Genomic DNA, 23,906 nt, shown 5'->3' on the forward strand with positions numbered 1-23,906 from the left:
AGATGGGCTTCAACCATCTTCTTCCCCGCAGGCCTGCAACTTCTTCAACTTCCTTCTTCTATCCTCCTAACTGTTCGTTCTCTTCCAAAATGTCTGCCCCCTCATACATGGCAGACCCTCTTACAGTTTTACCACCCGAGATCGTCTTGCGCGTCGTGGAATTCCTCCCGGTCTCCGCCGTAGCGTCGCTGACCGCCGTCTCCAAGCCCTGGCACCAATTTATCGACATCACCCATCGAGAAGCTATCTACAGTTCCGAAACGAAAACCGCCCAACCTCCGGGTGGCGCCCGCGACTTTTCATTTTTGTCGAACAGCACCACCTCCTTTACCAAATTATTTGAGAACACTACATCATGGAAAGATCTATGCAAGCGCCAGAAGCTGCTCGCCCGCAATTGGGCCGACGAGCGCCCAGTGACCCGCGAGTCGGTGCTTCAAGTCGGCAACAATCCTGTCTGGCGATTCCGGGCAGACTTTAAGCGCCGGTTCTTCATTTCAACATCACACGCGGGTGGTCTGAATGTTACGGATATGGATACGGGCAGGATCCTATGGCGGCTACCCTCCACGCTGGAACGTGATGAGGGTTCCGTTCGCCCGTATGCCCATCTGGAGTATCAGGACGGAATGGCGGTCTTTGACCGTGAGGGAGATGCGCTCGAGGTCTGGCAGGCTGATCAAGAAGGTGCCAAACGTGGAGAGTTCCGGCGCATCGCGATCTTAGACCACAATTGTCAGACCAGAGGCTTCCAGTTGTCGTATTGGACGCTGTGTGTGGTCTCCACACAGGGGCAAGGCTTTGTGTATGATATGACGCAGCGACCTCCGAAGCTGACTACGCACATCTCTATCGAGAATGATGCCGTCGGCCATTTGGATCAGAGCGCGGACGCTGTTATCTACTCTATGGGCCCCCGAGGCTATCATGTCTACAACAAGGCGACCGGCGAGTTCTTGGGCGCATTGCAGCCATCCCGTTGCACAGACATGTATCATATCCTTCCGCCGGTCGCTACCTCGCCGTCTGCGATCGCTGCACTAGCCGCTGCTGCGCGACATGGTCCGACTCAGCAGATGGTCGCTCTCAGCAAACCTCGCAAAGACTGCTTGGTGCCAATTGAGCTTTCGAAGGGTCCGCTTCCACCACCGACTGACTTTGAACACGTAAGGCATGGTGACGACGAATGGGGTGCGGGTATGCTCCACGGTGACCTGTTCGTTGGCTTCTCCCGCGCTGGTCGTGTATTCGTATGCTCCAACTGGCGGAAGGCCCTACAGAATGAGAGAGCGATTTCAGAACATGGGTCCCTTATCGAATGCGAGTCGGACGGTTCTAATTTTGACCTGGGCGGCTGGTTGTCTGTGCGCAACCACCGGGTGATGTTTGAGATTCAGGATCGTATCTATGTCGTGGCCCTCGACGACGAGAACAAGATTCAGGACGTTAACAAGCCAGCTCGGGCTTCCTACTCTCTGCTCACTAGCTCGGTGCCACAGCTTGCTGTGCCGGTCAGTTTCATGGCGTTGTATGATGATGCGATCATGACCACCTACACTGTGAGTCCTATGTGCTCTATTGCCGAATTTGGAATTAGCAGAAGCAAGCTAATTGATAATTACAGACTCTCGGCTTCCGTCAACATAATTCTGACGTTCCAGACGATGAACAAGACGAGGGGCCTGCTCGCATCTTCCCCACCAAAGCCATCCGCATTGTCAGCCTAGCGCCCGATCTCTCCGACGGCAAGTCTGTCCCAATCGATGACCAACAGGCGACAGGCGATGGACTCTGGAGCTCTGAACCACGTCAAAGGCGGGCTGAGGATACCTGGCGCTCACAGGCAGGGCTCTTGCAGTTGGTCAGCCTGCTCGGGGATGAGCTTGATGACGAAGACGAGGCCGAGATGGAGGCCTTAGCCATGGAAAATGAAGAGGAGTGGGAAGATCTGGATGATGATAACCTTGAAGGTCATGACAATGATCATGATCATGAGGGTGATGAGGATTCCGAACCAGAGTCTACGCGTGAACATGGGACAGCCTAGACATAGGACAGTGAGGGCAGATCCTGAATGGCCAGTAACCAATATGAGCAGGATAGGTCCAAATTGACCAATCACGAATTGACTATCGATCTTCCAAGACAACCAACCGTAAGGGGGTGAGATGAGTCTTGATTTAATTTACTGAGAGGAAATAGCTGACTATTACCAGATAACGATATATGCCAAGAAGGGATGGAATATCCACATAAGCAAGTGGCAACGGAAATTTGACGAGGCATCATTCCCCACGTAGAGATCTACTAACCTGACACTTTAGCTGCGTAGAATTTTGAACCTTATAATAATATACGCTCGCATTGGATCGCGGGGAAGCATACCGCAGCTGTCAATCAGATCATGGTACACAGCACCCAGAGCCGGAAGCCTATACATATAGCCAGACATATCCTTTTGGTGTATCTACTACTACCACTGGGGATATTCAGTTTACCATTTACTGTGGTGTATAGTGATTAGCATGATACGTACTATCAAAGCTGTACTCTAAACAGCGAATACAAACCACACATTGTGTCTAAGCCAAAGTAGCAATCTACTATTTACCATACAACTATCCGCTATTGAGAACTTGATTCACTTGTAGCCTACTCTACACCTCATACGAATACAATATAGATTATAGATAGTCCTAGAACCCTAGCACCGACCTAAGTTTCTACATCTATAACTTCCCCCCCCCAAAAACCCACCAGACCGCTCCCCTCACCGTCAAACCTGGCAGAAACTAGTGAACCTCGCTGAGAAAAGTGCGGATATACACGGATATAGACGGATATCCGTTTTATACAGCTCCGAGAAAATGAGTCAGCAAACTGTACGTTTTCTTACCGCCTTTTTCACGGATGGCAGAATGATTCTGGTCCATAGGCGGATTTACGGAGTAGTTACTTGGGCATGTACTTGCAACTTTTCTATTATTCGTTTTATGTCTGATACTTATTTATCTATAATGCCTGCCAGGATGATGAATTGGTCCCAGTTATCTACATGTCAGCTACTCATGCATAATGTTATACCCCGTCAGCAACAACTCCGCGGGAGAAACGGCTAAGCCTAGGCCATGAACATGACATCACGGCCGGGGATGGCTTCGACTTTAGCTTCACAAATACGATCCACTATGGATCCACCCCCCTGTCGCTGCCATCATCATGATGCAATTGCTGATGTTGTTGTTCGATTCAAGCTGATCCTTGAATTCTGATGGAGTTTATAAACGTCTTAAAAGGTCCATTGGGTTGTCTGTGTTCTGTTATAAGCTTTTGCCAAGGCTGTCTGATCTGATATTGATTACTATCGGTTTTTGTTACCATTTTATTAGACTTATTTTGAGTTGGATTGCATTGAATTAGAGTGAAAAGATGGCGCCCAAGTATAAGAATCACACGCCTCGGTTGCATCAGTATGTGTTTTCTTTGCTTACTGTGGATGTGTTGTATAGGAGGTATTTTGACTAACATGATCCTGGTAGTCTTGGAAAATGGATGCCTTCTACTCTCGACGCCCATCATGAATGGCTAGGTGGTGTCATCGCACATGTCGACAGCAAGGAATCTCACGACCTTCATCCGGTGATTCAGGAATTTCAGGACCTCATTGAGAACAACACCCGCGTATATCTGCTCATCTCCGCCATGTTCAATGAACTCCCCCGAAACCGAACGTACACCACTGATCCCACTGGCTGTCCCCAGATGCAGGACTACAAGCACATGCTACGTGTGCTGAACCATCTCATAACCACTGCTCCCTCGTGGAACGACTTTTCTCATCGTGTTGGGTTGGTGGGGTTGCCTATTAATGCGGTCTTGGATTGGCCGATGGGCACCCCGAGTGGATATGCTGCGTTCCTGGACCCAGATGTCAACCGCATGATTAAGAAGATTCTTAATGCATGGGGCGATTTCCTCAAATCACCGGATTCGGCGAAGGTGTTGGATGATTCGAAGTACGGGTGGTTTGGGGAGACAGCTAAATCCGATCTGGAGGAGGTGGGCAATGTGCAGAAGACGAACCATTCGTTCGAGGAGTTGTATGTCTGCGACCCGTCGGCAGAGCATCATGGATTCAACTCTTGGGACCATTTCTTCACTCGGTTGTTCCGAGAGGGTATCCGCCCCGTTGCCTCACCCAGTGACGACAAGGTCATTGCCAATGCGTGTGAGTCGCAGCCATACAAGGTGGCGTATGATGTCAAGGCGCGCGACCAGTTCTGGATCAAGAGCCAGCCCTATTCAGTATATGATATGGTCGGGTGTGATCCGTTGGCTAAGCAGTTCGAGGGCGGCACGGTCTATCAGGCATTCTTGAGTGCATTGAGCTATCACCGCTGGCATGCACCGGTGTCGGGAAAGATCGTCAAGGCGTATGTCGTGGATGGAACATATTATTCTGAGCCGTTGTTCGAGGGTATTGGAGACCCGGATCCATCCAACCAACATGGGATTGATAGCGCTGGTGAGGTCATGTCTCAAGAATACTTGACAGCCACGGCAACACGGGCCGTTATATTTATCGAATGCGATAACCCTGATATTGGGCTCATGGCGTTCCTGGGTGTGGGTATGTGCGAGGTCTCAACTTGTGAGATTACCGTCTCCGAGGGCCAGCATGTGTCCAAGGGTGATCAGATTGGTATGTTCCATTTCGGTGGTTCCACGCATTGTCTGCTCTTCCGGAAGGGGGTCAATGTCCAGGGATTTCCATCGCCTAAGCTGCGACATAACGTGCCTGTCAGAAGCCAGCTAGCGGTGGTGGGTTGATATAGTCAGTGTGATCCTGTATGTACATATGGCCACGGAAATAGTTATGAACTTATGTAAATGATTGCAAATAATTACGTTTACACTCAATAATCTGATTTTATCGAACCTCTTGGCATCAGCTTCCTTCGATTCTGTCTGATAGGCCAAGGATGTCAACTGTAGTGTGCTGCAGTTGTTGAGACGTATGTAGATGAGTGTAATTGAATGAGAGTGCCACGTAAGCAAAGGAGTGGAAGTCATGCTCTGTGCTATAGCACTAGGCAGGCAGCATCGCCTGTTACTAAGTACTGTCGATGATGTCTTTCCCATCCTTCAATGGCCTCACAGTACTCTGACAAAGATCTACAGAAGCATGAAGGCTCACAGACTCGAGATGGTACAACGGGAATCTTAATTTTCAAGATCAAATACTACTAGTTACTACAGTTTCCCAAGATAGACGGTCGACACATGACCCACAATATCATCCGCCAAAACAAAGCGCTACTTCCTTCATTAATCTCCCACATGCACACCCACCTCACAATTTCGCCATGACTTGGGCCGGCTCCACTGGTTGATATTGTTCAGTCGCCCATTTCATGATTAGCAGGATCACCCCGTCCATTTCCTCTCGGGTATTGTCCGCGTGGATCATCAGCCGTATTCGACCTGTTCCCTTGGGCACAGTGGGATGATCAACTGCATTTACCCAATATCCGGCCCGCCGCAACCTCTTGCACAAGCTGTTAGCTTGTTTGGGCTTTGTGATGATTGGAACTACGGGGGACTTGAATGGCCTGGTATACCAGGTTTTCTCTGTCGGCAAGGAAAGGATGCTTCGCGCTTTGATATCCCCCCACTGAGGGTGTTTTGTCAAGGTCCAGTAGAAGTACCATATGTTCTTTTGCAGACGATTTTGGCGCTACAACATGGATATCAGTAATTTGGACATTCTACTAGGGTGACAGGACGAACCCTGTGTCCTTCCTGGGTGGCCAGTATCTCATAGGCAGCGCGAACAGCTGCCACAGCTGTGAAAGATGGCGCAGTTGTGAATATGATGTTCCGCCCATAGTTGATTAGCGCCTCTTTTATTGTCGAATTGCACAATACCACCGCTATTCGATAATATTAGCAATGCCAATCTCCGAATAATAATGGCTTGTCGTACCTCCCGCTGATGCCAGTGCTTTTCCACAGGTATGTAACCTGATCGAAAATTCATTTTCAAGTCCATATAATGAAACGACTCCTGAGCCATGGGGTCCAATGATGCCATTGGAATGTGCTTCATCGACTGAAAGGATATAGTTGCCTCGGGGTAGAGTGTCATAGGCAACCTTTACAATCTCGTGAAGAGGAGCCACATCTCCATCCATGCTATAGATAGACTCGATTGCAATAAACACAAGTCGTCTGCCTTCTGCGACTTCGCCATTCTGGTCCCGGAGCTCTTCTAGGCGTTGCCGCAGGGACAGACTGTCGTTGTGACGGAAGGGAATGCTCTTAGCCCGTCCCAGCCTCATGCCCTCGCGTATGCTAGAATGCACTAGCTCGTCGAATACAATGAAATCTCCGGGCTGCGGAATTGCGGACCAAATGGCTGTATTGGCGTCATAACCGGATCCACAGAAGAGAGCTTCCTCAGCATTGTGAAAATGAGCCAGGTCACGCTCAATATCCACTATGTATTGCCTTGTTCCCTCAAAGACGCGCGTGGAATTGGCCCCAATAGTGAAGTGGGGATGTCTTTCGAGTTGATGCAAAAAAGCCTCGGTCAAAAGTCCAGACGCTGAGAGAGACAATGTATCATTTGATCCAAAGTCCACTGTACCTTCATACTCGTCCGGCGAGGCTGGCTCGTACAGCCGTCCCTCCGCGCGACGGCGGTCCAGCAGGACTTGAAGTTTTTGACAAAGGATATCTCTTCCGGTGCTCATGTTGTGTACTGACTTTGAAGGTGCTCCTCCAAATGACCATTTACTAACACCCTCCGGCCTTATATACTGGGGTATTGACGATCATTTCCGTCCCGCGAGTGTATTAGCTTCGTGTGCGATGACTGCGCACTCATGTTGCAAGTGCCACGTACCCTAGTTGGACATGCTAACCAAACTGCAGTACAATAGAATGACAAAGGTAATGCGTCATTTGAGGGATAAAAGCCAATGGCTTTTGTGACCATGACAATGAATGCAGTGGGCCATCTGAATTCGATATTCTAGAATGCCCACATGAATGACAAGCACGTCAGTGTGACCATCAATTCCTTAGGAGACTCGGCCATGGTCCATATATGATTGAGGGATCTGAGCGTGCGCGGACCGACAATATCAACCAATATGCCATGCAGTAGCCGGGACTGAATCCCACCATAACATGACCATTGTGCGCTTTCAACCAAACACCATTGTCATATCCTACTTGCCATGTGATCTGTCTGGAACTTAAAGTTTTCCGAATCCGGTTTCGTAGGCTTAAGCTTCAGGGCAAGCTTCAATCATGCTAATCATAGCGGTTCAGGCATCTGGGGTACCTTCCTAATACGTTTGGAACCGAACACTGAGTATCTGGCTGGAACCTGGCATCTGCACGTTCTAACAAGGTTTATGAGTCTTCTTTGCTGTTTCGGATATGCAACAGCGCCACTGACGCCAGATGCCTCGATCTTGTTCATTCGGTACCCGCGACAGCCAACTTAGTAGGACTTATCTCGGACATCCTAAGGAATTGCCACGGGTGTTCATCAACTGTATGATTGATTTGGTACGCCTGGATATTCCGAACAGGCAGAGACATCCAGTGAGAAAGAAGCTTGCTCACATGAAATGAGACTCTACCTTTCCATGGGTCGTCACTGTTACTATATCTGGTGGATTTATAGTGGGTTCGTTGCTACATCTTGGGTTGGTACGTGGGCGCGATCCTACACTCGTTAGCTCCTGGACATGTTTGACTGAAACCATAAAGGTAGTTGCGGATCAACTTCCGGAAAGGGTTGCTTACAGGCTCAACCTAAACCTTCCGAGAAGCAGACTTGCTTTGGTCATTCGGCTCGAGTCTCTTCACTGCGTTCTTTGGTGGGTCGCCGTGGTACAAACAGGTTATTGCTTCCACCGGCTGCAGAGCAAGACTTGTAAGTTTGGACAGCCCTATCTCGCATTTGTTGCTCTTCGCTTCCAGCCAGTCATCATGCGGCCCTCAGTTTGATCAACCTATTGTCATCGACCACTTGGTGCGCAACCTTCCGCTAGCACGCCCAACGGTACGCATCTGACCCGTCAACCAGGCGATTCTGCTATTTCTTTACCAACTTTATAGTCATTTCTATTGGTTAGCAGCCCATCCAGTTCGTGAATGTGAGTGGTGGGGAGTGACAGGCGGGCGAGCTTGTTCCTTTTCAAGTTTCGCGGGATCATGCCCACCTCAAGCTAACAGTGCGACCAATCTAAAGTCATTATTCCTCACTGCCCCTTGTGCCTCGCGGTTCAGCCCGACCACAGGAAGACGAACTGATAGTCTATTGCCCTAGCCGAATTGAAGCGGTTACTCAGTTTGCCGACTGAGAAACTCGGTGGATTGGACCATCACAATCCGGCAACCTTAAATATCCCAGCAGCTAACCGATACGCAGGCAATATAGTTAGTATATATCTTTTATAGTATCTCCTCTTACCATCTCGCTCGACAGCTCAACACGAGACCCGCAACTACACCATGCGGAGTGGATTTTATCGATGCTGCTTGGACCTATGTAAGGGACAGGACCCTATGAATACTATTACAGAGGTTCTTTCGTGCTTCCTTTTCATTGGTGCCGAACAACCTAGACCAAAGAGGTCTCGATATTCTGATCTCAATCGTTGAGTTACAATAGGGATTCCATCAGCTCATCCAATATACTCTACCACATGATTCCACTCCGGATCATGTTTCAATGCCTCCATGTCAGCATCAGTCAAACAAATAAGCATCTCCAAGTCTCCCTCCTGTCGCATTGGAAAGATATATAGCAGGCTGGGTATTACGTTTTCCGAGAAGTTAGGCCGTCGTACGAAGTCGGGGCGGCCGAGTATTCCAAACTTATGATGCATAACATCTGCCCGCGAGAGCGAGGACATTCCTACATCTGTATCAGGATTGAAGGCCCCGGCATAGGTGATTGTTGATTTGTCCGGTTGCTGTGCGATGAACGTTGCGAAGCTTCGCACATGATACGCTGTGTTTGCATGGTTCAACTCCCGGCGAAGGTGGCATGCTATCACGTAGAGTGGCAGTTCGACCAGTTCACGAAAGGATAGCCAAGCTGCCACATTGTGGACAAGATCGCCCATGTACTCCGCTGATATACCCAGCAATTTGCGGCCATCCATAGCGCGCGAGAACCGTGATCGGTCTTCAGGCGTATTACTTCGCTGGTTCCGCACCATTGTGAGCTTCTTCCAGAAAAACGCACTTATAGCGTCGTCGGCTGTGATGAATGGCACGTCTGAATCTGAGTCTTCTGGCGGCGGAGTGGCCCATGTCTTGAGATCAGTCACCTTGGCTGCAGCCAGGCGTACAACATGCCACTGGGCTAATTCTGGGCAACCCACAAGCTGCACATCTCCACCGGGAGGGCGCAGGTAATGACTATGGTCTAGCATCGGCTCCTCCGGACGCAGAAGGGGGATAATATTGCGTCTATCACAATTTATCTTCTCCAGCAGATCGTCGGAGAACTGTTCCCCACGCATAGCTTGAGCAACGAGCCGGGCAAAGCCAAATACACCCCCGCCGTCCGTCATATTGTGTTGGGTTGCAAAATCAATAAGCACACCCCCGTCGACAAAGTTCGCCTGAAGGCGGATCACACGGGAGGGATCCTCCTCGGAGTCTTCGAACCGCTGAGGGAACGCCGTAGTGGGCGCCAGCAGATGGGAGTCCAGTAAGTAGTTCGGAGCCTTCAATCGCTGGATTTCTTGATACGAAGGAAGCACATGCGAGATGTCCTTGACTTCAACGAGCCTGTTGGGGGCCGGGCAAGGCACAACGATATATCTCCCTGAATTACCAGGACTCTTATCAATATTGATCACTTTTCCAGCCATCCAGGGCACCTTCTCGCGGATCATGGCGACGGCCGATATCAGGTCAGATACGACGTCATCACGGGTTATGCCTTCGGGTATAGTGAAAAGGAGTAAGATGTGGGTGTAGACCTGCAGCATGGGCAGTTGGCCTAGGACATCCTCGTATCGACTGAGGTCTTCATATCTGCTAGGGCCTTTATACTTTGGTGTGCGGTAGCGTGTCATTGCGATGACTTTCCTAGGGATTGGATTGAAGCGTGGCGCCAATTACAATGTTATTTAGCGAGGCTACGTCCATTTATATAGTTTGCCGTAAGGAGACCTCTTGCTATTTGAACAGAATCCTCGGGTGGCACGTTGACCGGGTACACGGAGTATCTCGACGGACTTGATATGTCCTTTCTAGGATACTCTATCCGATGGATCGTGACTTGAAGTGGCACATTTTATGCAGAAACATGTCTCGTGACACACTCTACTACTATTGAGAACTAGGCCTGATTTACTATATCCACTGACAACAATAAGTACTGGTACTAGCTTAGTTCGCTCTTCTAGCATTATTTCCGTGCTCTCCTGTCCCCTCAGTCCTTCATGATGACTGCCATATCTTCTTTAAGGTCATCGTCGCCAGGCCATCGACATCCACGTGCATTCTAGTAATTAGTAACTAGTGCGTAGGTATTCTATGGAACATATCTCCGCCTAATTAGTTACCTTGCATAGCTAGTAGTTATCCTAGTAGACAGACGCGCATGTGTGTGCACAGAAACAAGCATAAGCAACATTGTCTTAACCGTAATGTACTTTCTTGCCTTACCTCCAAACTCTGATTATCATTTCATTGCATATGCATGTGCATGCGTGCATGCTGTCCATGTAATGCATCTATCTGTCCCTAGGTTTGCTTTTTATGTTTCTGTTTCGGCTGCCAATCTTCTGTACTGCCTATGTTGGGAAGGAGATGAGTCGGAATGGGAATGGGGGTATTTCATTGCGTGTAGTACTTACTAACTATTGATATTTATGAAGAGGAGCTAACAAGCAGGGGTGTAGGTGGGAGTACTAGTATTATGCAGTGAAAGAATACGGAGTGTCCTATGGTATTGATTATTCTTACGATGTCTGTTGTATCGATAGCAGTACTACACCATCGGCCACCGTCTCATGCCTGTTAGAGATTAATGTCTATCATATCATATCATATCCAGCATGTCATCATCATTTAATGTAGTGACCACCACATCAATCCCGTCCCGTCCCCCTTATGTACTCTTATAATATACCCTGCCAGGTTATACAAGCACAGCGTACAACCCCTACCAATTAATCCTAGTACTTACACTCTGTACCCCCAACTGCATACACAACAACAACTATAAACTCATCCTCCCCCTCGTCTCATACGGCACCAGCACGACCAACAACCCCGCCACCACAAACATTCCCCCACTAATATACACCGGCACCGCCGTCTCCATATTCGACACCAAAGCAATAATCGGCGCCAGGATGCCCCCAATCCGGTTCGCACCCGCGACCAACGCATTCCCGGTGCCGCGGTACTGCGTCTCAAAGATCTCCGGCGTGTATGCATACAGCACTGCATACAGCAAACTACTAGTGAAACTGTAGGCGCAGTTCCACCCTAGTAGACCACCGGAGGTATTCGCCGTCGTGGACGCGAGCAAGAATGCGCCCGTGGAGAGTGTGGCGAGGCAGAGCGTGCCCTTGCGTCCTAACCGAGGCATCTCGACCATCACTCCGCCGACCAAGCTGCCGGGCACGCCGACTGCGGCGATGATGAGCGAGTTGCGGTACGTGATGTACGTGGAACCGTCACCGAATTGAATCCCGCGCATTTGCTGCAGGTAGGGGAGGAAGTTGTTGTACAGGGGGAATCCAAGGCCGACGAGGGCCCAGATGAGGATCATGAGGGTCGTGGACCAGGCGCGGCGGGGGGTACGGAATAAAGCGCGCACGTAGGGGGCGGATAGTGGTTCGAGGCGCATGCGGAGATGGTCGAGGGCGCTGAGGGCTTCGTTGTTGGGTGATGTGCGGGTGGGAGTGGTTGTTGTTTCGGTGCTGCTGGAGATGGGCCCGTCGTCTTGGAGGTCGTCTATGGATAGAGAGGAGCTGGTGCCGTTGCGTCGCGCGACTTCATGCACTACGGCGACGGATTCTTCGTGACGGCCTTTGCCCATGAGATACTTGGGGGACTCGTAAAGAGTGAAAAATAGACATCGGGCTAGGCACATGAAGAGAGCGAGGCCACCCATCACGATGAGGAAATACCGCCATCCCATGTTGGAGGCCTTGCTGCAGTGGTCGGCGGAGGCGCAGGTCATTTCTCCGATCAGAGGCCATGCGACCAGGTTGGCGAGGAGCTGCGCGAGCGCCCAGTTGATCGACAGCACCGTGAGCAGGTACTGGTGCGATCCGGGGAGAAACTCGAGGAAGATGGCCGAGTCGACGGGCAGGTTGCCGCCAACCCCGAAGGACCATAATGCGGCGAAGACGCCCACGGCTGCGAAAGACGGTGAGCCAGCAGCGACCAGGCCGAAAATGGCGGTGATGGCAATGGTCAGGTTGAAAGCCCATCGCCGACCGAACAGATCGCAGGTGAAGCCCCAGAAGAGCGAGCCGGCCAGCAGCCCGATGTTTTGGGCCAGGGACAATAACGGCGGCTGGGCGACGTGGAATTCATACGACACCGGGACGAGAATGAGGGAGGTGACGATGGGCCATAGGTTGTCGCTGGCCCAGCCGAATCCAATAACGCCGAACAGCTGCCACTGATACCTGCCCATCCCGATGTCTTGGATGGCGCGGTTGAGCAGATCGGCCTTGTAGCGATAGGCAGCAGCAGCAGCATTGGGCGTCGGCGGGTTCGATGCCCCTTCCAGCGTCGATAATACCGGCTCTGACTCATCTGGTTTGGATGCGCCCGTCATGATCACGGTGATGGAGGATGACAGCTTAAAGAATAAATTCCTCAGTGTTGGTTCGGTCGGTTTGGAATTGCGGGGTTGAGACAGAAAGATTGCGAAGCTTATCGGCGGCAATTTTCTGGTCGCATCTCAACCTGCGATCGGGAGCACAATCTCGTTCACTGAGGCTGCCAAACAGATGTCATTTCGTGAGAGTGAAAGAAAGTTAAGGGGGAGTGAATGGGGAAATGGGGAGGGAGAAGAGCGACCAAGACATCCGGATGCGGAGGAGGATGTTCGGTGATTAATGATGGATGATTACACAAGACACGAGGATGAGATGAGCATCAATGAAAAACTCACGGAAGAAACCTTAATAAGATGGCGGGATCTGCAGGGCCGATGGTCTCATTTCTTTTCATCACCAGCCAATCACACATTTATATGCATAACTTGCGCATTCTTCCAGTGTCTGGGATGCAGATCTTGAAGCAAAAGAAATGAAAACATCTGAAAAGGTATACACCGCCAGTTAAATGTTACTAATTATTCATTTACTTACTAATTGACTATCTACAAAAGGTACGAACCAGTCCAGTACCTATTTGGATACTTTGTCAAACATGGGCACGGACTGAATCATACTCGATTTCAAGCCGTGGTGGCAGCCGATGCCAACGGACTGATCGCCGTCAAGCCGGGATAGAAGGAAGTCGGGATGGTAGGGATGGGAATGGACGCGGTCGTGCCAAAGTCCGTGGTGAGATCTGCTGCCATTGTGGTTGCCGAATATCCTGAGGGCGCCGTGGTGACAGTCTGGGTGGTCGTGTACGAGGTGGTGGAATCGCTGTCTTCAAGGCAAAATCCATCGCCATACGCCGACTCGCAGGTGTAGGTCTGCTCATCGCCGCTTTCGGTCCACATGGCAAAATCCTCGATGGTGATGTCGGTGCAAGGGGCCGTGTCTGAGCATACCACCTTGATGGGCCCGCGTTCGGCGCCATCCGCCTCCGTTCCCTTCCAGTTCTTGAACGTGATGTTGCTCAGTTGCACACCGTCGCCATCCACGGCTGTCATGCTGCTCCAGTAGCTGTCAACGTCCAGAGAATAAGCGTTGCCGTGTCCTGCAACCACATTAGTCAGAGGCTGTATATACCTCGTTCGAGTGGGTCAAACATACCAATGAAGTTCTCCAGAAGGGTGTTATTGACTGTCCCACTGCCGCCGTTGCTCTTGATCATGTACATCTGGTTGGAACTCCAGGTGTAAACGTTGCGGTACAGAATATCAGTGATATCGGTGTCCGCGCCGAGAGATCCCATCGCACAACCTCCACTCCAGTTGCAGTAGATACTTTCCACAAGGATGTTGTTGGCAGGGCTCTGCGGATTGTCAGTACACGAGCTAGGGATGATCATACCAGATGGCCCTTACCTTGACCGTGACACATTCATCCTTGTTGGTCACCTCGACCTGGATACACGGGTCAGCACTGAGCGCTTTTTATTGTGACATAACGTGGGACATACATCGTGGACCCAGATGTTGCTACCCCACACATCAATCCCATCCAAGCCGCCGGAGTTACCACCGCGAATGGCCATGTTGTACACCTCTCCGTCGGAGCAGTCGTCCATGACGAAGTGGAAAGCCGGCGCGTCCACCAGTATAATATCATGAACCGCGAAATTGCTCACGTCCTGGAGTCGCAAAATCCGTGGCCCATCAAGATCACCCTCCCGATGGTACACATATCCAAATCCCTGGACGGCACCAGAGGACGAGTTGCTGTACAACTCAAAGTCGGAAGAATTCTCCACTAGAATCATATTACCTCCGTCGGTGCCAGTGCGGTAGATAGTGCCGTCTAATATGATGGCGGTCGCCTTGCCTCCCGACAGAGACACCCAGGTATCCATCGCATAATCACCAGGAGGAATATAGATCAGACCTCCATCCGAGCACGCATCCCAGGCTTCTGAGAGGGCGGACCCAATGTCGGTGGAGTTGTCCGCCACAGCACCATAGTCCAGCACGTTACACGTCTTGGTCGCAGCCTTGGAGTGTGCCGAAGTGAGCGGACCGACGCTACCGGAGAGCTGGCCGTTGACCAGCAACGGGGCGAGGGCAAGGGCGAGGATGGGAAGAGCAGGCATGGTGAGAAGCTACTTTGCAAGTGTCTCTCTGCTTGGTCTCAACGGAACGCAACTATTGTCGCCGGCCTTATATAGACATCGAGTATGCCAAATACCTCGTGGGCAGCTCCTCCCACCGGAGAATCCATGGCCGCCCCTATAACCCCAGCTCATATGAGGTGGCTGCAAGGATTAACACGACGATGAGAGACGGCAGCTTTCTTCGATATTAATTCTGGAGTCATTGTTTCGTCCCGGTGGTTTCCCGTTCCTGGGCCGATGCCGATCATTCTCTTCTCGTGAATCAGAGGTCAAGCTTTGGCTCAGGCCCTCCAGAGCAATTCCTTATTCACGGAGAAATCGAGTCAGGAGCAGGAACCCCGCCGGCTTTGAGACGACGCTGACGAGAGCTCGGCTATTTCGAAGGGGATATTGCAGCGATGATCATGTCTGAGCTGACGAAGAGTCAAGAACTAAGTCCCTTTAGCGGTTCGACAGGGCCGCTTGGCAATCCACGAGTCAGGGTCTACCGTTGGCGAGTCTCATGATTGCTGGAACGTGCACTCATCAGTCGATAAGGGGCCACGAAATTCGCATTCAAGCTTACGTACCTGCAGACATTGAAGCTTGTGTTCGGTGGAAGATGTAACAGAGACAAGAAAGTGTATCGGATGGGAGATGCCGTGTCTGCTTACGTATGGTATCATACATTACTTTAATGGTACCGTTATATACAGACTGATACGCAGCTAACCGCCTACAATCAATACAAATTCTATGTCAGTACATGTTAGATACACACGGCACGGTATCATGAATATGGGTCTCTAGTGGATATCTCGGCAGTTCCGATCGCGAGATTCCCCATAGTAAAACCACAGCCACAACACGACCTGGAAAAGATCTAACTATCTCTTCACCAAATTCTCTCCTAACCCCCCTTGGACTCTAGAAAACGCGCACTCAACCTCCTCAGGAATATCAACATGACCAATAAACTCCTTACCCATGGGCCCATACCCATGCTCATCATCCCTCAACCGTGGGATCTCACCCAGAACCAGACCCAAGAAGCGTGACATACTCCACAAACCCCCGGTCACCCCTGGCATACTCTCATCAACATCATCATAATCATACACCAACTCACCCCCCTCCATCTTAACTCGGGGCACTATAATCGGCCAGCTGAGCAAGTTTGGGGGCCTCGGCGCATACGCCTTTTCAAATGAGGCAACCGTCCGCCGAGCCATGGTAGGATCCTGAACAACAATCATAGATTTAGGTTCCGGAATACCATTCCTTGCTAATAATGCCCGTGTTTCTGTGGCATTCTGGCCGCAATTCGTGGACTTATCTTCTAGTAGAACCGTGCAGCCGGATTTCTGGATGAAGGTGGCATCAAAGCACCGGGTGAAGATAGTATGCAGGACGTGAGATTCTGGCTTGCCTGTGATTTCTGGGATGAGGTGTGCGTAGTCTGGGTGCTTGGATACGGCCTCGTAGAGATAAGGCGTGGAATGGCCGATTCCACCGCATAGCACCAGTGTTTTAGTTAGTTGGGGATTGCGCTCTAGGTGTTTGAAAACGGTCGTTGCGGGATAAAGCACTGCCGAAACGCATATCACGATGCAGTCGGTGTTGATCGGGGGGTGGGATGATGCTGGGATTTGTTCGTGGGCCAGGAATTGCGCTAGCAGATTGATGTCGTCCGGGTTGATGGATGACCGTGACATTTTTGCTGCTGTTGGATTGACTGACCGACTAGACAACTAGCTAGCTGATTATTGTTGACTTTTGTCCAAACTAGTTGCTTAGATTGCATATCGTGCGTTTGAGGCAGATGAAAGGAATTGGGGATTAGTTAATTACGGAGTAAAGATCGTCTGCTCTTCCTGGAACCATGATTGGTCCATGTTCTTGCGGGGTATCATTGTCCCGAGTCCCCGATTCATCTTGTATCTTGTCTTGTCGCCCATGTTCGCTGGTTATATTGATTTCAGTAACGATTGACCTGTTGAGTATGTGATAGATTTCATAAATTGGGTTTGTAGCAATACATTTATAGGCGGAGAAATCACCCAGTTTAGAAAGACAATTTACCTAAACTTCTGTCTGCTCATTAGCCTCTCCTTAATACTTTTCACTTCCTGTATCTTGAAAACAATGTATGAATCTTGTTGAGATGACCGGTCTGATAGCTTCCTGTCGTTTGGCTGAAGTCATTGATCATAGTTCTGATTTAATCTTCTTTTCTTTAATTGTTCCATATTTTCTTTTCCCTGAGGGTGAAGACCGGGGTGGGTACTGCCCTTGAGCTAGTGGGGAAGTGACTCAGATGACAGCATCTGGAACCCATAAACAGGAAACCACCAGGGGTATTCCTTTCCTTTTTATTGTCTTTCCAATGAAGGGTTTTTCTTGGTATAATCTATGTGTTCGCTCAACTACGAGGATTACCTTAGATCGCTCTAGCATGGAGAGGTTCTCTCCACTACTTACTGCTGTTTATCTTCACACAGGGAATACTGTCTGCTACTACAAATCCATGCCTACTACTGCCTCTGTCAAGCGGGAGGTGCTGAACAAACTCTTCACTTCACTAATGGAACTAACACTATAGTCATTTCATGAATGAAACAGCATGGATGGCAAATTCTCGATGCTGATTCTTAAATGAGACGCATCGTGGTGCCCACCTCGAGATACTCCCATCATTGTCTTATACAAAAAACTGTTCACGTGATATCATCGCTCACAGGCACATCGTACAGGCAAGAAAACATTAAATTGCCCCTCAAAAATGCATGATCTAGGGATTTAAATGCTCTAGGATACCTAGGCCAGATAAAGTGCGCACCAACACAAGACATACGCAATGCCTCAAAGATCATTGTCGATGCTGTCAACTGCCTCGAGGGTCCGCCGGGGTCTCGACAATCTGTTTGGCAGAGACACGGAGTATGGGAAGTGTGTGCCTGTCGATGGTCATATGGATATTCACAATCTTAAGTCTGTTGAACATGTGGTTCGGTTTGACTTTGAGCACTTGAATGATCCCAAGCCTTATAATTCTACAATCTTCCCACCAGTCCTTTTCCGTCCCATTCTTCTCCGTCCCATGGAGTCAAGTCAGTTACAGAAGTCCTATCCTACGAAACGTCTCTTTGCGAACATTGATCAGTTTATCGGCAAAGTGTCTCCCAAGACCCGTTGTAGTCAGATATCTAGCCTTATCCATGTCCATGCGACTCGTAAGGCAATGCTTCATCGACTGCTTGAGTTTGTTGGGTAATTTCCTTGGAAACAATCTTACTACATGGCAGATATACCTTCTCTGCTAGCATTTTATATTATAAACCCCCGATAGTACCTTTCCTTTGGAAGAGGATCTCGCATGTCCTTACGGCAAGGGACGTGATTGGTGGTATGTTCCTAGAGCTTTAGAGCCAGAACCAAGACCAGTTGATGGACAAGCCTATCCTCACCTCGCTCTTCATCTCATTGATACAAAAAAAGCTCGAGAAGGCTCCATACTCTTCTTTGAATTCAGTATATTAGATTTTGCTACGCGAGGCCGCGCCAATCAACGCAAGGTGAATTCAGAGATAGAGAAGTGAGGACTTATGGAGAATGATAGTGAAGGCAAAAAAGAATATCCGTATCTTTTCCTATATAAATCTATAGTATTTTATGGTTAACTCTTTATCTAATTGAGAGGTTGTCTGTCAAAGCACTAACTGCTAGACCAAGAATAATGAAGCGCATTTGGCTAGCCAGGCAACTGAGAAATATGTGTCCCAACATAGCATACTTGGGAGAGACAGCGGAAAGTGTGGTGAAGTCATATCATGATCCTATTCGGTAATATAAGAAAGAGTAATAGAAGGAATCCCTTGTAGATAATAATAATATATAAAAGGCCGCCAAGTATCTGAAACCTAGAAAGGATGCAATATTCGGGAAGATACCGCCGCTCATTAGAGCATGGGGAACTATTATCATTAAACATAAAGAACAAGCAGAAGAACTACTAGCTGAATTCTTTTCTTCTCTGCCAGATAAGATTAATAAAAAAGAAGCCAGGCCACAGAATGCGCCAATAAAAATACCTGTTATTATCAAGACAGTAAAGTGACAGCTATTCACAGCAAAATAATAGAAAGTATCATATCTAAGCATCATAATAACTAAGTAAAAATTCTTAGAGATATTTCAGTACTAATCCAGCAGACAATTAATTAATATTAGAAAAATAAAAATTATTTTGATCCATTTGATTGCGAGACTGCCTTAGAGAAAAGGTCTAACGGTAAATAACATCGGGCTTTGATGTAGGTATGGCCGTATTAACCGCATTGACAGCGAACGAGGCTGCAAGTTTATATGCGGCTGACCGCGAACCGAGAATTTCACAACAGTGGTCGCTTAGTTGCGACATCAAAAGGTTCCACAATCCCAATGCTGCCGTCCACGGAGGGAAACGCAACATTCGATTGATTGGGTTTCGCATTTGAAGCACAATAAAATGCCAAAGGTTTTACTATTAACAAACTGCAACTTTATTACTACTTTCCGCTAACCCAGAATCTTCCAAAACTTAGCATGAAGAAAGAGTATGAGTTAACAAGATCTCTACTGATAGACAACCATTGGCATTCGTGTCCGGGCACATTCTACTCAAAATAGATTTGTTTATGGTAGATGTCTCTTGTAGATCGCAGCCTGGCCACCGAGTCTTCGAGCAAGTCCATCCCTTCTAAACATCCTGCTCAAGAGCAGCCAACATTAGAGTCGGCACTCATTCCTATAGTGACATATACTCCATATCAAAGCGATTAAGCTGAGAGCTTTATCTTTACTGGGATATATACACTGTCTTAGGACGTACTTGCCAGTCCTGCAAATTTGGATAACTGCGCTGATCGCCCACTTCATCCAATAATGAAGGCTCTGCCTTTTTTTCCTACCCAACTATTGCTCTCACCTGAATTCCAGGCAGATCGCAGGTTTTGATAGGGATAGAGATTGCTACACGTATTACTTTACGATCGAAAAGAAACCAAGTCGAGACGATATGCATTGCTGTCTTCGTCGAGGGTGATTGTCGACATACTCGAGGCTGACTATGCAAACTCAAAACTGACAGTGTCAACCAAATGACTTCCTTAGAGAACGGGGTTTCTGCGGTGCGAGCCGTGCGCTTGAATCGAGCAGTCTGGTCCGGTAGTTACAAGCAATCTCCCTTGAATAGCTTACTTAGGAATTATCTGTGTGTGGGCTGTGCACGTAAGTTTCAGCCTCATTAGGTAGAAATAGCAAACTGAGAAGACGGCGCCTGGGCGGCATGGTGTGGACAGGGATCTTAGTGCTTATATGTGCAGAAGTGTGCATACGCCAGCTGCTTTCCCACCGTCAGCCTCGTTTGTCTTCCTCTCTTGAACCCCCGCGATAACCTTCTTTAAACTCCCAACCTATTCAACTCCCATCATCTTCCTTCTGTACTGATACTCAACGAAGGCGCCAAGCGGGCTTGATGGGTGGCGATTGCCAGCCTATGAGCCGCTACACAATGAGCTTGAGCCACACGAGACTGAACAGGCGATGTCCTCATCTGCCGTAATCAGGGAGGAGACCGGAGAGCTCGACGACCACGAAGAGACGAGGCCAGGCAATATTTCACAGTCTTCAAACTCTTCCAGCAGGGATGAAGCATCGTGCTCTGGATCAACTTCGGATACGGCGATCATGCGAGGCTCAGCTGAGGACAAACCTCCGGAGTCCAATGTCAGCGCACCAGAGCCAAAAGATGCTTCAGACCGGTTTACCCTTGAATTGGCTGGGGTCGTCGTCTCAGCCGGTCTACTTGCTACGATGCTGGCCCTCCTGAGTGTTTACGATCACCACCCCCAACCGAGCTGGCCGCATATCTCGTTGAACGCGGTCATCTCTACCCTCAGTACTCTCTCCAAAGCGAGTCTTATATTCTCCCTGGGTGAGTCATTGGGACAATTGAAGTGGGTGTGGTTTAGTCAACAAAAGAGACCACTACTTCACCTGCGATTGTTCGATTCGGCCAGTCGGGGAGCTTGGGGGAGTTTAAGACTAGTTTGGCACCAACGTGCCCAACATTTCGCAGGGTTAGGTGCTGTTGTTATGATTTTAGCCTTGGCATTTGACCCATTCTCGCAGAACCTCATACACAACTACGTTAAAATGGTAGCAGATCCATCAGGGACGGCACGGATCGGAACTGTCTCGTTATACAATACTATCGGGTCCGATATGGCGCCTAGTTGTATGTTTACGCCAAACCCCAGTCCAGACACGCAGTCAAGACTAACAGGAAGCGAACCCATAAGTCCCTGAGGTTGACCCTGCACTGAAGGGAAATGTTTACAATTCGCTTTTCAATAACGATCAAAGCCGACCTTGGGAGATCCCAAAGTTTGTCTGCACGTCCAGTAACTGTACCTGGGATGAACCCGTGGCGTCCCTGGAATTCCGGACTCTTTGCACCAACGTCACCAGCGCTCTGATACCCAACTGCACGAATTTTCCCGCTAACTCATCCTACGCCGGTCAGACAAACTGCACTTTTACCCTTCCCAAATCCAGCACCTCCGCCTGGTATCTCCCAGATTTCCCCTTGATGACCCCATTCTCGGTTGCCGAAGTGGCGCCCACCGACGCGGAGGTGTATACAAATGCCAGCCTGATCGTGATCCAGCATATAGCTCCACAGCACGCGAATGTTAGCCTCTTCGAGGGCGGAATCTTCCCGAATGGGACTCTGTGGGAGGCGACAGAATGTCTTCTGGATCCTATCGTGCGCAGCTTCCGCCCAGCCGTCCATCAAAACGCCTACAGTGAGGAGACACTTGCCATCTGGACGCAGAGCAACTTTGTCACTGGCGACGATGCCAACGTCACTGATGGAAATACGCTTACGCCTCCGGACTCTTGGGTGGCCGACTACGGCGTCCCTGTGAATCAAAGCAGCCCGCAGAACAACAGCGCCCAGTCCTATGTGCTCGGTTTTGTCGCCGGCAAAGCAATTGAGATATTTTTTCAAGCCATCTTATCCGGCCAGTCGAGCCGCGGCATCCTACACACAGTGTTTACCCCTGCATCTATTAACTATGCTGCGTCCGATGCCCTCGAGGCGCTGGGGTGGGGCAATATCACCGGGTGCAGCGATCTCCTCGCCGACCGACTCCCCCGTGCTATGGGCAATGTGGCCGCGGCGATGACCAAGACCCTACGCGACTCGGCGTACATCGCTGGCCCCCGGTCGACCTCGGGCTGGGCCGTGGGCAACGCGATGGTGCCCGCGGTTTATATCGCCGTGCATTGACAGTGGGTAGTTCTGCCGTTGGTCGTTTGGGTCGCAGGGGCGACGCTCGTGGGTGGCACACTCTGGAAGACCCAGCGCGCGCGAGCGCCTGCTTGGAGGAATGATACACTGCCCTTGCTGTTTTTGTATAAGAGCGAGGAAGGGCTGTTGCGACCCGACGGCAGACTGGCGGGACCGGGAAGGGAGCTTTGCATGGCTAGACTCTATGAGGACGAGGGTCGAGTGTTTCTTGGTCAGTGGACAGAGAGCGACAGACTTGATGATAATGATGAAAGATAGAGTGAACTTTACAGGTATATTCTAACACCACTACGAGAAGCCCCGACATTCAGGATCTTAATAGTCTGACTTGTTCAATTGTCAAGTACTACGCGCATCTGAGCTTTAGGACATCAATCCATCTATATCTTGAGGTTGACCCTTTTTTTCCTTGTGATCCTACGTATTCAACCAAGCCGCTTGTTCTTTTCCCATCTCCTTCTATTAGGGATAATCATGGTAATGGTAACTATCCTAACCATACTCAATCTATATGATTATACTATATAGAATAGAGCCAGCTCTCTAGATTACAAATATACTTTTTCTATTATTTTTATTCAATTCTCTTGATTTTATATAACTAGTCAAAAATGAAGAGTACTTCCTGTACTTCTTCTCGCTTGTGTTTTTTTCTCAACACGCAAAGATCTTTCCTACATGTATGGTCCAGGAAAACTCATCATGAAAAGCGCGCCAATTGATTTAATCCTTCGCCTTTCTCTGAGCCGTCCGTCCTTTGGAGACCCGGAGGTGAGTACGGTCATGTCCTTCACCGCACTCTCCCCCATGCTTTTTTCCTTATGCAGTGTCTGCGTTTACTGTGTAGCAAAAACAATCTATTACGGAACAATCTATTTTTCATGCCCTTTCCATTCTTTTCCACAGTCAATCGCTTGGCAATATTCTTCCATTAAACAGTCAGCCTGCCTTCAAATTATTGTTTTTCTCTGGTTGTCAATACCATGCATTTCGCATACCCCAAACCAGAGCGGAGTGGACAGCAGCGACTAATGCATACAATGTCATCAAAACATTATTCACCCGGCCTTATCTGCACTCGGGATCCAAAGTAAACAAAGAGCAGTTCCCTTTATAGTTAGAGTGTCCTGCTACTCGACTGCAAGGAGCCAGAGAATCTAAGTTCTTTACGTTCTGCTATTTCTACGACTCTTATCACTCAGGCACAAAATCTTTTCGTTGAAAGGCCAACATATCAGTTATATATTGAAAGGTTGAGGAATGACGACTGGAATAATCCAGAATTGAGATCATGCGGATCAGTATTGATATTGCGGTCAGAGATCCACAAGGGATGGCTTCAGGATTATAAAAAGAAAATGTGAACCGACGAAGACACAGTGAACCCCGCTTTTGTTGAGCTTCTCAATGCTCTGACCTCCACGATTCCCGGAACAAACTGCTGGTGGGGAACTTTCAAGAGACCGATGAGATACGATTGGGAGCTTACGAAGGGCTTTGCTATAATAACAGACGGGCAGCTTGGGAATCAGCACATGCAAGATATAAAGGCCGTCGTCGAGTGTAAGGGCTCCGA

General features: G+C 49.2%; 8 protein-coding genes across 8 annotated transcripts; 3 read left to right on the forward strand and 5 right to left on the reverse strand.

Moving 5' to 3' along the window:
- Positions 1 to 39: 39 nt before the first annotated feature.
- BDQ94DRAFT_125247 (F-box protein) lies at positions 40 to 2,656 on the forward strand. Its single transcript, XM_026763848.1, has 3 exons — positions 40 to 1,559; positions 1,625 to 2,163; positions 2,217 to 2,656. Exons 1-2 carry the CDS (start codon positions 90 to 92, stop codon positions 2,045 to 2,047), a joined length of 1,893 nt encoding a protein of 630 aa, XP_026628786.1. The 5' UTR covers positions 40 to 89; the 3' UTR covers positions 2,048 to 2,163; positions 2,217 to 2,656.
- A 670-nt stretch (positions 2,657 to 3,326) lies between these two features.
- On the forward strand, positions 3,327 to 4,902 carry BDQ94DRAFT_139203 (phosphatidylserine decarboxylase family protein). The gene is made up of 2 exons (XM_026765386.1): positions 3,327 to 3,470; positions 3,540 to 4,902. Exons 1-2 carry the CDS (start codon positions 3,430 to 3,432, stop codon positions 4,828 to 4,830), a joined length of 1,332 nt encoding a protein of 443 aa, XP_026628787.1. The 5' UTR covers positions 3,327 to 3,429; the 3' UTR covers positions 4,831 to 4,902.
- Positions 4,903 to 5,333: 431 nt separating this feature from the next.
- BDQ94DRAFT_185781 (aminotransferase class I/II-fold pyridoxal phosphate-dependent enzyme) lies at positions 5,334 to 6,755 on the reverse strand (the record flags this gene model as incomplete). The annotated part of the gene is made up of 3 exons (XM_026774973.1): positions 5,334 to 5,737; positions 5,791 to 5,933; positions 5,987 to 6,755. 3 exons carry the CDS (start codon positions 6,753 to 6,755, stop codon positions 5,354 to 5,356), a joined length of 1,296 nt encoding a protein of 431 aa, XP_026628788.1. The 3' UTR covers positions 5,334 to 5,353.
- A 1,860-nt stretch (positions 6,756 to 8,615) lies between these two features.
- BDQ94DRAFT_185783 (transferase family-domain-containing protein) lies at positions 8,616 to 10,112 on the reverse strand (the record flags this gene model as incomplete). The annotated part of the gene is made up of 1 exon (XM_026774974.1): positions 8,616 to 10,112. The coding sequence occupies one exon, from the start codon at positions 10,110 to 10,112 to the stop codon at positions 8,706 to 8,708; it is 1,407 nt and encodes a 468-aa protein (XP_026628789.1). The 3' UTR covers positions 8,616 to 8,705.
- Positions 10,113 to 10,479: 367 nt separating this feature from the next.
- Positions 10,480 to 12,841, reverse strand: BDQ94DRAFT_157952 (putative sugar transporter; the record flags this gene model as incomplete). Its single annotated transcript, XM_026768840.1, has 2 exons — positions 10,480 to 10,543; positions 11,295 to 12,841. 2 exons carry the CDS (start codon positions 12,839 to 12,841, stop codon positions 10,480 to 10,482), a joined length of 1,611 nt encoding a protein of 536 aa, XP_026628790.1.
- Positions 12,842 to 13,349: 508 nt separating this feature from the next.
- On the reverse strand, positions 13,350 to 15,539 carry BDQ94DRAFT_139204 (RGase A). Its single transcript, XM_026765387.1, has 4 exons — positions 14,347 to 15,539; positions 14,252 to 14,290; positions 13,998 to 14,199; positions 13,350 to 13,941 (listed from the first exon to the last, which is right to left on the reverse strand). Exons 1-4 carry the CDS (start codon positions 14,971 to 14,973, stop codon positions 13,469 to 13,471), a joined length of 1,341 nt encoding a protein of 446 aa, XP_026628791.1. The 5' UTR covers positions 14,974 to 15,539; the 3' UTR covers positions 13,350 to 13,468.
- A 132-nt stretch (positions 15,540 to 15,671) lies between these two features.
- Positions 15,672 to 16,802, reverse strand: BDQ94DRAFT_139205 (YdcF family protein). The gene has a single exon (XM_026765388.1). It carries the CDS (start codon positions 16,686 to 16,688, stop codon positions 15,861 to 15,863), a length of 828 nt encoding a protein of 275 aa, XP_026628792.1. The 5' UTR covers positions 16,689 to 16,802; the 3' UTR covers positions 15,672 to 15,860.
- Positions 16,803 to 20,299: 3,497 nt separating this feature from the next.
- Positions 20,300 to 22,588, forward strand: BDQ94DRAFT_185789 (DUF3176 domain-containing protein; the record flags this gene model as incomplete). The annotated part of the gene is made up of 4 exons (XM_026774975.1): positions 20,300 to 20,302; positions 20,473 to 21,250; positions 21,315 to 22,300; positions 22,379 to 22,588. 4 exons carry the CDS (start codon positions 20,300 to 20,302, stop codon positions 22,586 to 22,588), a joined length of 1,977 nt encoding a protein of 658 aa, XP_026628793.1.
- Positions 22,589 to 23,906: the final 1,318 nt, after the last annotated feature.

This window comes from Aspergillus welwitschiae (assembly GCF_003344945.1).
Source record: "Aspergillus welwitschiae strain CBS 139.54b unplaced genomic scaffold BDQ94scaffold_8, whole genome shotgun sequence".
NCBI classification, from domain to species: Eukaryota; Fungi; Ascomycota; class Eurotiomycetes; order Eurotiales; family Aspergillaceae; genus Aspergillus; species Aspergillus welwitschiae.

Bases quoted from the DNA above. Each gene is read 5' to 3' on its own strand.
- BDQ94DRAFT_125247 (XM_026763848.1), top strand. From the start codon at position 90: ATGTCTGCCCCCTCATACATGGCAGACCCTCTTACAGTTTTACCACCC. The intron at 1,560-1,624 runs GTGAGTCCTATG...TGATAATTACAG, and splicing joins CGATCATGACCACCTACACT to ACTCTCGGCTTCCGTCAACA.
- BDQ94DRAFT_139203 (XM_026765386.1), top strand. From the start codon at position 3,430: ATGGCGCCCAAGTATAAGAATCACACGCCTCGGTTGCATCA. The intron at 3,471-3,539 runs GTATGTGTTTTC...TGATCCTGGTAG, and splicing joins CACACGCCTCGGTTGCATCA to TCTTGGAAAATGGATGCCTT.
- BDQ94DRAFT_139204 (XM_026765387.1), bottom strand. From the start codon at position 14,973: ATGCCTGCTCTTCCCATCCTCGCCCTTGCCCTCGCCCCGTTGCTGGTC. The intron at 14,200-14,251 runs GTAAGGGCCATC...GACAATCCGCAG, and splicing joins ATGAATGTGTCACGGTCAAG to AGCCCTGCCAACAACATCCT. The intron at 13,942-13,997 runs GTATGTTTGACC...ATGTGGTTGCAG, and splicing joins CCTTCTGGAGAACTTCATTG to GACACGGCAACGCTTATTCT.
- BDQ94DRAFT_139205 (XM_026765388.1), bottom strand. From the start codon at position 16,688: ATGTCACGGTCATCCATCAACCCGGACGACATCAATCTGCTAGCGCAA.